General features: G+C 43.1%; 1 protein-coding gene across 6 annotated transcripts in view; it reads right to left on the bottom strand.

Moving 5' to 3' along the window:
• CACHD1 (cache domain containing 1) overlaps positions 1–15,401 on the bottom strand; it is a 98,202-nt gene that overhangs the window by 28,439 nt on the left and 54,362 nt on the right. For all 6 annotated transcript variants that reach the window (XR_015259174.1, XM_086753215.1, XM_086753216.1 and 3 more), the window contains 3 exons: positions 7,585–7,711; positions 5,275–5,419; positions 3,647–3,863 (listed from right to left, as the gene is read on the bottom strand). Coding sequence is in view for 5 of the 6 variants with exons in the window: in XM_086753215.1 (XP_086609341.1) it covers positions 3,647–3,863; positions 5,275–5,419; positions 7,585–7,711 (489 nt within the window). In the remaining variant the exon portion in view is untranslated. The remainder of the gene's footprint in view (positions 1–3,646; positions 3,864–5,274; positions 5,420–7,584; positions 7,712–15,401) is intronic.

Here is a 15,401-nt window from a genome sequence, read left to right as displayed (position 1 = left end):
TAGATTTTTAACTCAGGGAAGTCCTGTGGTGAGAGTCTTTACATCTGTTACAAGCCATGTACTGCCAACAGCTTCATTTGTGAGATTCCATCCCTGATCTGGTTGGAGATGTCCCTGCTCCTTGCAGGGGGTTGGACTGGATGGGCTTGAAAGGTCCCTTCCCACCCAAATCATCCTGTGATTTACAGGAGTATGAATCTGCAGTCTCATGAATTACCCTTTGTTATTAAACTTCCATTTAACAAACATCTGTTTGATCTGCTGCCTACCAGCTACCCAGAAACACCGTGCCTTGTTTCTCCTGAGCAAATCTCACAGGCACCTTCTGGCCTGGCCGCAGTCAGGCAGCGGCACGCAGGAGATCAGCGCGCAGCAGAAGCGGCTCTAACTCCATGGAGAGGGCTTAACAAAAGAAAAAACCTGCAACTTTTGTCTCCTGACCCACTGTTCTTCTCCTGTCCTGTAGTTGTATAGAGCGGAGCTGCGCTGCATCCCCGGGGAGCATCTAATTGTATTTCTAAGGCAAAAAGCACACGGTGCTTTCCCAGCTGTTGCTGCTGCAAGAGCTGTGCAGGGGGCTCGGCATCGCTGTGGCTGCTGATTCCCAGACCCTCCTCCTCCTCCCTTCCAGTAAGGTTTGCCCGTGCGGCCAGACTGGCCCCTGCAGAAGCACGGTGGAGGCACAGGCGTACATCAGAAACCCCAAATCCCTGCAAAAGACCTTTCCCCCCACTACTGCCTCTTTGCTCCTGCATTAGTGCTGCTGCAATTTAGTCCCTGACTTGCAGCGCGATAGCTGGAGGACACCGCAGGACGAAAGGCACCTGATGGCCTTCGTATGGCGCAGGCCAGAGCGCAACGCTCAGGCAATGCGACACAGCACAGCGCCATTCAGCATCGGCTTGTCTTGCACGACGTTGGACACGTTTTTCAAGCCGAGTATGTTCTTGTTGAACAGCCTGCCTCAAAGCCTTTGAGCACGTAAATTCAAACCCCTGCTCACACGCCGTCCTGTTCCATCGTATTAGCGATCAGTATTAAAAGTGGTTGATGCATATAATTAAGACGCTTGTAGGGATCGTACACCACCACGTAACCTGAAGCACAGGAGGTTAGCTGGTTATACACCAACTTGCTCTCTCATCTGCTTTGGTTTTCATTTGGGTTTGTTGGTTGTTTTCTTGTTTTTTGTTTTTTTTTTAAAAAAATAGGAATGAATGTTTTGACTTGTACATTTTATCATTGCGACTTGAAAAGAATTTCAGCCAGAATTAGCTTTTGATACAAATAAGTTAAGAGAAGCTGCTAATGTGGGGGGAAATTCTGCCTTTTTTTTTTTTTTTTTTTTAGAAGCTAACACAATGGAGAAAAGCAAAGCTGAGTATTAATACAGCTTTGGCCGTAGCTGAAGGAAAATTGCTAATGTATCACCTATGCTATAGCACAGGCATTACACACTGCAGCCAGGCACGATGCTGCGGTCTAAAAGCTTTGCGAGCAGGAGCAATGCGAGACAGTCCTAAGTCTGTACTGGGGAACAGGGCTCAGCAGGGCATCTTAGCGTTCCACAGCTGATCATCCTACGTTATTTCATATACTACACTTGTGACAGCTTGTGCTCAGTGTACGTTACTGCACCTATCTATAGAGTGTGTGTGTGTGTATAATACATACAAACACTGCAATTGTGTGTGTGATATATATATATGTATTTTTTTTTTAATGATATACACAGACACACACAGACTCCACCTATTTAACTGGAGGGTTTTCAGGGAACGATGGTACTTGGTGGCAGAGCATTTTCTTACACTTTGGGATGAGAGTCTGCAGAGCAGGACTGGAACAGGAACTGGCATAAGGCAGGAAATTCAGACGTGTTTGAAGGCACAACTCTTCCACCTCATACCAGTAGCTCCCTTTTAACTTTTCCAGTGTGAATTCGGGAGCAAGGCTGTATCTCAACAGCTTCCCTGACACACCCACACATTGTTCTCCGGGAACAGGATGTTAGAAAATTAACAGTGAAATGAATGGTGTTTTTTTTTTTTCTAGGTTTATTTTTCTTTTTTTTAAAAAAAAGATTAAAATATTATTTACAAGAAAATGAGACATGTTTTATAAACATCCTCTTTCAAACCTATTGTGCCTCACCCTACGAATTCTGAAATAGGCTATATACACATTACATCTTCAAAATCTTTCACACTTAGAGAAAACCTAAATCCAAAGCGTTTGCCTTTTCTTTTAACTTTCTGTACTTGTGCCCCAAAACAACTGTTTGGTCTAAAACCTAGTAACAGTACGTGTTTCCATATTAATGAAAAATATACTAAAACCTTCTAATCCTGATACACAAACAGTGCCAAACACAAAAGACACGTAGGAGGATGCTGCAAGACTCTACAGCTGATGTTCTTCGAACAACTACGGATGACTAGTGCATCTTATCCCAGCCAAATTCAGCAGCACTGCATTTTTCCACTTTTTATTTTCTAGAAAGTTGCACCCCTTTCATTGTTTTGCCAGAGGACGGTAAAAATCTGCCCTTGACAACTCCACCTTTCAGCGAGTAAGGTACAGCCAGATACATGTTTCACTGTATCTGTAGCCTAAAGTTCAGAAGTTGGCTGAACTTTCAATAGCAAATGGTTCACATAAAAACAATTTATAAAAAACAGTTTTATAAACTGGAGCCACATGAAGCAGGAGCACGTGTCCTTAGTCTTTCCAAAGCACTTTCATTCCTGAACTTTTCTTTTTCACTTTCTTGCGTTCTGTGCAGCATCTGATCTGATGTCCTTCAGGACAACGAAGAATTTGCGCTCACTGGAGCAGGCACAGGACCAAACTATGAGATCTTACATAAATTGACTCAACCGACAGAGATCGGTCTGCTTTCTCCACCCTGCCACGCCACTGGCAGTGTTACTTGGCTCCAACAAGCACTCGGAGCACAGCTTCAGGAATCTGCCTTCCACGGCTTCCTGGCAAGCAAACGTGCCACTCAATTTCACATCCATCTTTTCCACATCTTTCACCACATCCTCATTACAACCAACACAAAAACCCCCAAATCTTGGGAACGGGAAGGAGAAAGCCCATAATGCATACAGCAAAATTCAGGAGGATGTTCTCAGATGAAGGAAAATTTAGCCAGGCCAACTTCACATTCCATAAAATATCACCCATAATTGGTATTCTCAAAACCCTCTTTTCCCTGAGAAGCAAGGGCCACTTCCACAGGATTCCAGTTAGGATTACCCATACACCTACGTTTTTGCAGTAAGTCAGTGAACCTGCAGCAACAGCAATTTTCATTAAAATGACCTCCCTGCACACGTTTGGGAAAGAATTCAGCTATCAGGCAATTCAACCCTGCATTTTCATCTCGCAGGTCAAAAGGAAGTCAGCAAATGAAATAAATGAAAAGGGAACGGCCAAAGTCAACAGTCACTCATGCAGCTTCCAGTTCAAGTAAATGCCGCTTAGCAAAAACACGTACTCCTCCCCTCCTTTTTTTTTTTTTTTTTTTTTAAATATTCAAGACACTAGACTCCTCTGGCCTCTGTCAAAGAGTGAATGCCAAATAAGAAAATATTTGCAAGCCTCAGAAATAATGAGGATTGCACAACAAGGGACTTACTTCCTTGGAGTTTTGTGCCATTGTTTGTATTTCGTATCAACTGGAAAGCCTTTTGAAATCCCACGGCATGCTGCGTCGGGCTGTCAGATGACTTTATACTGCTAACGAAGGTGGACATCTTCCTCTTTGTCTCACTAGTGGCAGGAGACAGAAACGTCTTATAGCACTGATCCAGCGAGCAGGTTCTGACTGTGTCTGCCACGGTTAACACCGAGATCTTGAAAGAGAAGAAACTATATTGGATTACCTTACCATTTATAATTCTTTACGCGTCGATATAGAAAACACAATGATAAGCCACTGAAGAGATTCCGTGGATTTAAAATTCAATTGTTAAAAAAGAAATGCTTGAGGCATAAATCCATCAAATTTGAAAAGGATTAGACTTATGGTGACTTCAAGAAAAAGAGACTTCAGTCTTTGTTTCTCAGACGAAGTCAGCTTCGCTCTGCTCGTACAGAATAGTTAATACGCTGTTCTAGGGAGAAGCCTAAGTGAACTAGAGATAACCGAACACAAAATCAGCAGAGAGCATTTTCAGGAAAGCCTTGAGTGCCTAGAGAAAACTGGAGTGCAAACAGAAAACGAAGTAAACCAAACCCTCTAAGAACTTTTCACAGACAAAGCATGATGTTGTTTTAATGTTTCAGTCAAAGCCAGCCAAATCTACCACCAATTTGCATCCTGTAAATAAGTTAAAGCAGGTAGTGGTACCACTTGCATTAATACACACATAACATACCAGCCTTATTAAACGAGTGGCATACTTCATTATAAATCCCGACTGATGCAAGACAATCATAGAATTAAGCAGCAATTATACACCCGTATAACAGGTTTTATAACCACTGAGCTACTCACTGAGTAATATATGGCTTAAATGTATTTTCTTCATTATAGGTCTATATTAAGACAAATACTTTTGACACTAAATGACAATACTATTAATTCTGCTAAACTATAAGCTTTATTTTACTGTATTAAAACTCTCTAAAAGCACACAAGTTAGAAGTGTTTTTCCCAAACTAGTAATGAGAAGACTTAAGGCAAAGATTATAATCAGTTGTTCTTCAACTTGATTTGACTGAAACTCATTTCCTATTAAAACAAAAAACCAAACCCCAAGCAGAAGGAATGATCAAGGTCCTCCTAACAAAGGATTACTGAAAATAAAGACCAAACTGGGGACTGCTTGTAGTTCTGCAGAAGCACTTTATGGGCCCCTGGTTGTAATCTCTACTTAAAAAAACTACAGTTTAAGCGCTTTCTCATTGTCAAGTATCTGTGGAAGAGCAACAAATAAAATCTGTATTTCTTGGCCCTTTGCTTTATCCTTCCCTTGCTGGTATCACGGTTGTCTGGGAATCTCCCAAACACTACTTATGTTTCAGCTCACCCCCGTACAGCAGCAGAATAAATAATTTCCATTTTCACAAGCAAAAAAGACAGCCTCAGAGGTCAAATGAGTTGCTCAAAGCAATCTGCTACTTCAGAAGTCGTCAGGGTCCGAGCACGGCTCTCCTCATTGCACATTGCTGACCATCACCTCAAGTATCTGGATGAAAACTGAAAAAGCCGAGCATTGTTGAAACCAATGAAAACATGCTTGTTGCCTGGAGAAAGCTTACCTTATCGTGTTCATCTATAGAGCTCAGAATAACCTGAGCAGCATCTTTGGCAATCTGGAGCTGCGTCTCCGTGACCGAAGCCCCGTGGTCCACTATGACAACGATATGCTTGGACTGAGGTCGAACAGTAGAAACGTAGACAGGCCTGAAGGAGAACAAAACCCACACCACTGTCAGGAGTCATCGTGTAATTTCCACTGAAATGTTCACAAGTGAAAATAGTTGAAGATTAAAAACAAAGAAACAATGAATTATAAGAGGAATTTTTGCCTTTACGAAAACTTCTACTAGAAAAGGCGTGCTGAGAATCTGAACACAAAGAAAAGGCCCTCGCTTTTAGCCTTCTGATTTTTTTTTTTTTTTACCAAAATCAGGTGTCAGATCCTTCTCCTCCGTCACAGCAACCATTTCCAGCTAAGAATAAACAATTTTGCTGATACAGCAGCAGTGTTTTTGGCTTACTGTTTGCAGCAGCTCACACCAAATTTTTGCTTAAGTGTTAACGAGCAAGAAATGCCTCACAACAAACACAGGGTACCGGGAACCTTACTCATGTGTAACAGTAAGCGCAGCAGCGGGTATTTGCTGGTTACGTGACAAGTAAAAACCTGTGCAACCATGTCGAGTTGCATTAGCAGAGGGTGTTCGGCTTGTTGTAATAAGGGAAGGCTTCTGGCCAAGAAAGAGTCTTCTCCTGGTGCCCCGGCACACATTCCATGTGGATCGTGCTCCACAGCCCTTGGGTCTGCGCAGTTTTAAAGCCCGTGGCCAATCTGGCGAAGGCTCCGGGTGCTGCCCTGTGTCTGTCTGTGCTAACATCAAACATGTTTTCAGTAAAGCAGTGCTCAGATCCAGTTCAATATTGTGGGAGACGCGTGAAAGGTTTCACAAGCTCTCGCGCCAAGGTTTCAAACTGGAACAAATTAGGAAGATCTTCGGGAAGGAGGAAGAATTCAACAGGCAGGATTCTCCTCCCTCTTTAGTCCAGATCCCAAACCAGTCAGAGTCAAGTGTGAGTTTTGCGAACTAAACTTTATTATATCAAAGGCACCCACAGAAATCTTATTAGGAGTAAAGGAAATGCAGAAGATTTTAGACAAGGCACTGCAATAAACAACTAGCACAAATCAGCTCTTAATTGTAAAACAGCCTGCAGCTCTACTCTGGTATTAATACCTAGAACTTCCATCGGGCCTTTGATCTTCAAAGCACTTAAGTATTAACCAATCAATCCATCCAAACTAACCTCTGAAGTGAATACTAGCAAAAAGAGATCCCTTATTTAGCCATGGAGAAACTATGACCGTGACCAAGTGATTAAGATGAAATCACCAGTGGGTTTAGAGCCAAAATTCTGATCAAGACTGGGGTACCCCCAGCTCTCACGCCTTCAGACCGCACCTTTCCAAGACCACAGAAAACTTAATCAAGCCCAGACGCTTCATGCTTTGATGACACATAGAAGATAACATCTGTAAACTTTTGATTGCTCAACAGGGACAGCTAACCAAAACACTTTTGAGTCTCTGTACACTCAGCTGTGTAGAAACATACCTGGCTCTGCTGATAGTTCCTCCACACGCATTCATTAACTGGTACAATTAGCTAATGTGTGACCAGAGATACTAACGCCACTGCACTTTCTCACAAGATTCCACCCTCGAGTCTTGATCAGTTCCGTAATACTGACAGCAAAGGCTAGGGAAAAAAATACTGCACTGCAACTGCTACGCTTCATGTCTACACAACAGGAATAATCCCCTGAGCAAAAACCCTCATGTCAACATTTGATCCTTTTTTCTAGTTTTCTTAGTAGAAACAGAAAGTTTCCACTCTTGCAGCTTCCCTGCTCTCACAACGTGCCACTTGAACCTTGGATGGAGACTGGAAAGATGCTGCTACCTGCGCCCTTTCCAGTCTCTCATCCTTCCACATCCCTCCCCACAGCGATGCACCCTTCAAATCAGTAGAACACACGCTCACTACTTTATTAACAGGGGTCAAGTATGAGTCAAACACAAGACCAATTTTGCCTATGGGCTGACCTACAATTTACAAGTTACTGCTATTTATGGATTATTTGATTTGGGAGAGGTGAGGAACCTGTATGTAATTACATTTTACTTCAAAGTTTCTTAAAAGTGAAAACTGGTACTTTAAAAAACAAACCTGAGAAAACCCAAAGGACTCCATTAAAAGTTACTCACGAACGTTGTCATCTTGGCAAAGTGTAATGCTGAAATGAAATCAGCGCTTGAGGAATCCAATTTTAGCGCTTTGCCCACTAAACCGTAAGGAGACAAATCATACCTGCTGCGGTGTTCGTAGTTGCCTTTGCACCGGAACTTGTGGGCTGGGAAAACGGTGAAAATGCCTTCTTCAGAGCTGAAATACTGCCATTTAATTCCAGGGTTAGACTTCAGGTTATCAGCAAGAACTGAAGGTTGTAAAGGAAAAATGAGAAGTGAAGCAGAGTTACAAAAGGAGGTCAGACCTGGAGGTATGTTTATTGAAGGCCTCTCTCATACGTGCTTGGAGAAGAGCCTGGGTCCCAACGCCAACTACAAGTAGCTCTACTTGAGGACTGACAGACCTTAATGTCTGATTTACGTGTTAAAGGCTTTTGGAAACTTAGCACTGGACTTGGCAGATTTCGTTTAACAGATGATGACAACTGGGGCCCACAAAGCCAAGGCAGGAGCAAGGAAGAAAGAGATTAAGGCAATTATCTGTCATATGTATACATCTGTACATTGACATGGAACGATAGACACATTGTCCACATCGTTTTCATAAAGAAAAAGCCCTAACGTTAAAAAAATCATGCATTCTTTATGCTGAAATAACTCCAAAATATTACATACTTTTGCTGCTTACAGCTCTCTAAGCCAATCTGTTAACATTGCCTATCCTGACAGCAGTTTAAAATGTCTCCGTGAACATTTAACAAAAAATAGTTTTAAACACAAATGTAGGTCAAGGAACAACTCACTGTACAGAAAGAGTTGAAAAGGTTAAAAAAAAAAAAAAAAGAGAAGGGAGAATCTTTCCTCTTTGTTCATCATGCTCTCCTGTTTGTGTAAGGGTAGATGGGCACAGCTCCAACTCCTGGGACTCAAAAATTTCCCCAAGTTTCTCATTATCCCTGTGCCATAATTAACAGCACCGTGGGGCCCTCACGTTAGGAGAAACAGCCACTCTTCAGGAAAAATATAGCAAATTTCTTCAAAGGGTTATGCGGTGGTCATGCTCTCCAAGTGCTACTTGGTGGGTGGTGGCTCCACGCTGGTTCCACCCATCCTCACCGCGAGCATCCCCACCAGGTTCCCATTTTCAAGATCACAAAATGCAGAAAGAATGACAATAACAGTTCTCAGCAGCTATATCCCAACTGTCCTCCAAGTCTCTTGGAAACTCCTCTGTGGCAGGTGATTATTAGCAAGTCATTGCACGGACAAGAAGTGGAGAACAAAGAAGGTAAATGACACATTCCCAAGACACGTAGTCAAGCAGGACCCAAGGTGAGAATATAACCGCGGGGTACAGCTCTCAAACACTCCCCTAGTTTATAAACCACATTCATTCTGTTTAAAATGTACTCGCTCTCCTATTAAAATATAATCTTTGAGGAAGCACGACTTAACAGTAACAATAAAAATCTTTCAAGAGCTATAGCTTAGCGATGTTAGCAAATCTGACTGCATTAATAAAACCACAAAACACCACCAAAACCAGCAAACAAGTAAAGCAGCTACCCCAGGGCCAAGACCATCTGCACTAATAACTTAGTAAGATATTTAATACATCAAGCTAAACCAATGGAATGTACGGATATTGCGGAAATTCTGAGCACTCAGAGCCCAGGTGGGGACAAATAGAGTTGTAATCACCCAAGGCAGAGGTGGCACTGGGATTTATTGGGATTTCTGCCTTGTAGTGCAATGGAAATGTCCCAGCTGCCACCCGGTGCGTGCACCTCAACTGCTCTCCCTGCAAGAATGCTGAGACGAAGGGATCGGCGCTCATTCCATGCATCCGCCGGCTTTGCCAGGCCGGTGACGCAGGCTGGCTGTGTCCCCTAAAGCAAGGGGAAAAACGCTCTCCGGAGAGAGGGAATGGAAAGTCACTAGCACGGGAGGGACAAACCCTCTCGCCATCGCGGCAGGGACAGGATTAGATTCCACTCAGGGCGCATAATCGTCTCTGCTTTTAGCAAACTGAAAGTAAAAGTTGAGTGTTGGAATTCTTTAGTTTTTACCTAGCAGTTAAAACGAATCACACCAGCTTGGGGTGGGGGAGGGGTGGGAGGGTGGGTAGAATAAGTATTTTCTTCCCATTTCTCCTGTTACGTTCTTTCATTACAAAGCTGCCCAGAACTGGCAGAGGGGAGCTCTGATTTACAGAGCTTCACCTTTTGCTGATCACTTACTTTCTGCATTTCCTTTAGGACTGACACTGAAAACAGGCCAGACAGTTTCATCTCCTGGATCTCAGTCAGTATCAAATACATCAATATTTGGGTTGGAAACCACTCCGGGACACATTTCAAGCCTTAACCAGACACTCTACCACAAAATATCCACGCAGAGTACAGTTTAAGTTCAACATCCTCAACAGTTTAGCACTTTCTCGAGTTTCCCTGACTGGCTGCGGCCGCGCGTTCCCTCCACATTCAGCTCAGCACAATTACCCTGTAAAAACCACTGTCTTGTGGCTGGTTTTTTTTTTTCCCCCCTCCTCTTTGTGCCAGTTTTTTATATTTCCATAGTGCCTAAAAGTCCCAGTGGGTTAATAACTGAGTTAGGGACAAGAACTACACTCTGCTCACACCTCTCGCCTTCTCATCCTTCTCCAAAAAAAAAAAAAACAAACCAAACAACCCCAATTAAATCCCAACAAAGGTGCCAAAGCTTGTTTCTCTCCCTCCCCTGTGCACAGGTAAAACCAACCTGGTGATGCTCTTGGGAGCAGGAATCTTTTTTTCCTCAGGAATTTTCACACTTTCAAAGAAAACACTCATCATCTTGCAAACAAAAGTCAAACAAATCTGTGCACATTGTTTGTTTCACTCAAGTTCCCCCTGAATTTCTCCCAAGTCTTTGCTTTGGTTTTACACCTGATACTATACCAGTTCAGCAGCGCCAATTCTGATCTATACAGAGTAGGCTTCTTTGGTCACTGACAACGGTTTCTGTGTAGCAGAGAAACACAGCAATGTGAAATTTTCATATTGTCAAATTGAGGCACCATGAAAAACCTTAGGCATAATTAGTTTTAATTAAAAACCAAATGAACCCAACCCACACAGAATTTCTAGCTTTTATAGCTAGGACTACCCAAAACACCTCTCCTCATCCCCCTCCAAAGCACCTACCCTCTTTTCCTCTCTGAAATTTTGTCTGGGAAAACCCAGATTAATTTCTGAGTTCATTGAGGGTTTGGCAGCCTGACTCTTCGGAGAAGGTGCAGTACCTGTTGCGTGGCCACAGGTGTGGGAACCTAGGAAAATATTTTATAACCCTTTATTAAGTTGCAAAGAGAAGCCTGGAGAAAAATTATTTAAAAGTATCAAAACCTCAGAAGGAGAAAAAAAAAAAAGTGTATCTTTTTACCCACAAGAGTATCTGGATTTAAAAGTGTTTACTTTCCTCACAAAACAATTGGTTTCAAACCCTAAAAAACTCCTTACAGCCTTGGTGCCCTTCTCTGCTGCTCCTGCTTTTCACAAAGTTCTGCTCATGGTTTCCATCAGTTGGTATGTTAGCTCAATAACGCCTTCCCCAGAGACTACCAGTTTTATCACAACTCTTTGCCTTTTTTTCTTTTTTCCAATGACCACAGTAGACAACCTCCCAGCAGATAAACCCTGGCTGCAAAATACGCACATTTTCTCTTGAAGTGCCCTTTTATTTTCCATCCACTAAAGCTGTAAGAACGCCCTGCAGGTATTTCCTCGTTTCTTAGTCCCTGCCAGGACATCCAGCAGACACTCTTTTTCAGTCTAACCTCCCTTATCCCGGACTTTCCACTCCCCCCGTTTTTTGCCTGTACTTTATTCTCACCTCGTCCTTCCGGCAAAGCCAACCTCTGGCCAGGTCAAAAGGCTCCCAACAAAAAATACACTGTAGGGTGAGCTGCTCGTCTAGCCTACAGCTAAAAGCTAAATTTGTGAGAATCACACCCTTGGCAGCACTAGCAGAAACGCGTGCAGGGCATCTCACTCGTACTCGCTTGCTAGGCTCCATATGCTTGACCTGTGGTTCCCATTTTTCCCATCTACTTTTTTCATTTTCTGGTCAAGTTTATTTTTGCACGTAAAAGCAAATATCACGCTACTTAGAGGAAGCCAGGGGTCCAAGTCTTACAAACGCAGAAATCCCAGGGTGGAATCCCTTACTTCCAGCCACAGACTGGGGATGGACATGGCCATCTGAGAGCTGGCCATGAGCTAGTATTGCCACATCACTCCGAAACCTCTGTCCTCTCCACGAAGGCAGCACTATCTGATCCCAACTTTTGCTGCAGACAGGCAGAGTTGGAAAGCATGAACACGAGAGTATTAGAAGCTATCATTCTCTCTAATTATAAATATCTCGCAAGGCAAAAAGGACTTTTAGAAAGAAAGCCCTATGTGACAGAGTTTATAAAACTTCAAAGGGAATGTGATATGATAACACTTAGCACTTCTAGATACCACTTTGCATCTTCAAAGCATAGTCAAATCATTAACTAATGAATCTTCAAAGAGCACAAACAGTCAGTGAAAAAAAAAAAAGAACTAGTGAACATAATTGCTCATTATAAACTAGTTTCTTGCAGTCCTCTTTAGCATTACATTTATGGAGCTGCAGACCTCATGGTTCTCACCCTGCGAAAAAAGGAAAGTTGAATTTTCTGTGCAACACACATACTGCAGTTCTGCTCCAACAAGTACCTCCATTTAAAATAACCATCATGAAGAGACTTTGGTGTTCCCCAGAAGCAACAGCAGAGAGCAAGTGCATTTATTTTACAAGTGAAGACATTCTCTACCTCTCCAGACCTACAAATACGGCCCAGGATTTTCTAATCAAACTGTATTCTGGCTCACATGTTTTCAGCAGAAATAAAAGGCTCTGCAGCCCAAGCTCAATTAAAATTCTGCTGCTGGCATGAGCCGGGATGGAGCCCAGCACGCTCCTTGTGAGCTCTTTTGACTCTGAAGGGTAAAGAATTAAAAAACCCCTTTCATTTTAAGGAATGAGCCCAGCTTCCTTCATTAAAAGGATCTGGAGAGGGGGATATTAACTCATCTGCTCAAATACCTCCCAACTATTTTAACTCAACCGAGCTATAAAGTATAGCAACGTAAGGAATATGACCAAGGCACTCCACATTTTAAATGATCAGCACCTCAAATAAGGCAGAAAAAAAATTATCAAGGAACTTGGTACCATCTCTGCGTACTACTGGGGAAGGGCACCCTGCTAAAGCTGCCTGACTTGAACCAGACATTTCGGCACTTTGAAGGACGAGAAGAAGAAAGATTTACTGGTTCCTTGTTTATTAAAAAAGAAAAAACCCCAAGGAATCTTGATAACATAATGCACTGGCTCTGGGTAAGATTTTGTCATCTCATAAATAAAGGACTATTCATACCAGCGAGGATAGATCTCTTAATGGAACTAACCGAAGCCTGTGATTCCGGCTGAAGAGTAAAGACTCTCTCCTGATCTATTTTGTAGTCATGGCTTAAAGCAATCCAAATGGAAGACTCGAGCCAAGATAAAACAAAACCTTTTCAAGACATTAAAAAAAAAGTCATCTAGTATCAAGAAAAAAACCTGGCAAATCATTATTTTTAAGGGTTGAGAAAAGAGAAGGACATCTGTTTGTTTCTTCTTCCTCCCTTCCTCAAGATTAATGTTCATCTTCCCCCCGTATTATAAAAATCCAGTAGAACGCTGCGAAAAAGCTTTCCTTATTTTTAAAAGTTTCACGAGCCACACTACCCTTCCTAACACACTGTTCAGCCCAGAAGCCGATGCTGCCTGCACAGCGGGCTCTCCCAGGCTCCGCTCCTGCGGCTCGCCGGGAGTCTGCGGTGCAAATTCCATTCCCTGCCAGCCCCTACAGCTTCACCACTCCAATCCCACTTTCTTAGGCGGTGCACAGAGCGGGCCAAGACGAACATTTAAAGAACTGAGATTGAGGTCGAACAGAGCAGAGTTTTGCTGAGAGCTTTTTATAGTCTGGATTATTTAAACTGCAAAACTCATGTGGGAAAGAGGGAGGGGTTTGGTTTTGGTTTGTGGTTTTTTTTTTTTTTACATTAAGAATGAAATGATCAACCCATTCAAGAAGATAAACCTGGCTGATGGACAGGATAGGCTAACTTTGGAAACCGTGGGCAAAGCAGAGAAGAGTACAGGAGCTCCTGCTTCTGGGCTGGAGGAGCAGAGGCTTGCAAACCCTTTCTGGTGCACCTGGGGTTCTCCCCATCACGCTGCATCCAGTGGGAATGGCAGTATGACCTGACTGTTGGGAAGTCACGGCTTCTCATCCTCCCTGGAAGTCTAAACGAGCAAAGCAAGGCAAGAGAGAAAAAGTATGATCGAAACACCCAGATGTACCAGCAACTCTTTGGCTTCTTAGAGCAGAAAAATAATTCAGGCTGAGGTAGAGTCTGAATCCAAAGTGCCAGAGACCTTCCTCACTAGCTCTACATCAGGACACTTACAAGAGAAGTAAGAAAAAGATGAGATTAGAGAAATCTTTTTCTTATTTGATCTTTATCCTCTTTCAAAGGTGGTTTTAGTTTAATGAATACACACACAGAGATTTATCCAGAAACAGCTCCTGTGCAGACAAAATGCTCTTTCCTAAGTGTGTCTTCTAACCTAAGCTGTTTCACAGAACTAGGTCACTGCAGAAGAAAAAAAATAAAGAGTTCTGAGAGTCAGATGACATTAAGTAACTACTTTAAAAACCCTTTCTACCCCGACAGCCATCTTCACAGCTGTACGGATGCTGGTGCACTGACAGCACTCTGTCCTTCTGACCAAAACTGCTTCCCGGTCTGTTTATTATCCCTAGTCTGTCTCACGCCAACTATTGTCTTAGACCACAAATTCTTTTGGGCAGATAGTGCTTTTTTGGCACAACAGGTCGTGGCCCATGACTCGGCCCACGTAGCCCAAGCAAGCACTGCAGATGCCACCAACACAATCCCCTCCACCCACAAAACAAACACCCAGCCTCCTGCCCCTAAACCTTCCCACATCCAGTTTACTCCAAACCCCAAATACTTCTGCAGTGACACGGGGACACCGCTTTGGACCTGGGCGACGTCCAGCTCCATGCCAGCATTATTCTGCTCGACACTCCTGGCAGCAACCCTTCCCTGAAGCCCGCCCAGTCTCCTGTTCTGTGGTGGGGGCAGTGGAGCTCACGTGGTTTAGATGTTCTCAATGGAGGACCAGGGAAAGGAAGGTGGGATCCGTCACCTCACAGACTTCCAAACACCTTCGCACAAGGAGGTGAGAATTAAGGACATTCCTTGTAGCTCATCTACAGAAAATTTAACTTCCAATTTCACCAGGTGTGTACCCAGTACTGACGTTCTCTCCTCAAACTTGTTTCCACCTCATTTTTCTACATCAATCCAGTGTTTCTGTTCCACTTCTCTCTTACAGGCATTTTCTCACTAACCAAAAAAAACCCTCAAGGCTGCGTTTCTGAGAGCTGCTAACAGGAAAGCCAGAGGAGAGTCTGCTGTCAATAAATCCTGAAGCATTTCCCTGTTCTTACTATCACTCCAATTCCCCCTTCTCTTCTGCTGCCCAATTCTGCCAATGCCATGCTTTGAAGATATTCCTTTCATCAGGAAGCTTTCAAGCCGGAGGCAAGGGAAGAGGAGGCACTCATCTGACTGTCGAGCCAGGACAGCAAGAAGCTTGAACATGTGCTCACTTTGTTTCTGTGAGAATTCAAACCACAAATTTAAAAAAATGTTTAAGGGAAACTATAGCTTATTTGTTTCCCACCACTCAAGAAGTGGTGGAAAGCCACTTTTCTCTTTAATGCTTTTTTTTACATCCATCTTCTGCAGTAGAAAAAGAATGTGTTTTTTACTTAAATGAAAAGCA

Source organism: Chlamydotis macqueenii, chromosome 8 (assembly GCF_036417535.1).
Source record: "Chlamydotis macqueenii isolate bChlMac1 chromosome 8, bChlMac1.mat, whole genome shotgun sequence".
Classification (NCBI taxonomy): Eukaryota; Metazoa; Chordata; class Aves; order Otidiformes; family Otididae; genus Chlamydotis; species Chlamydotis macqueenii.
This window is presented reverse-complemented; position numbering and strand designations above follow the sequence as displayed.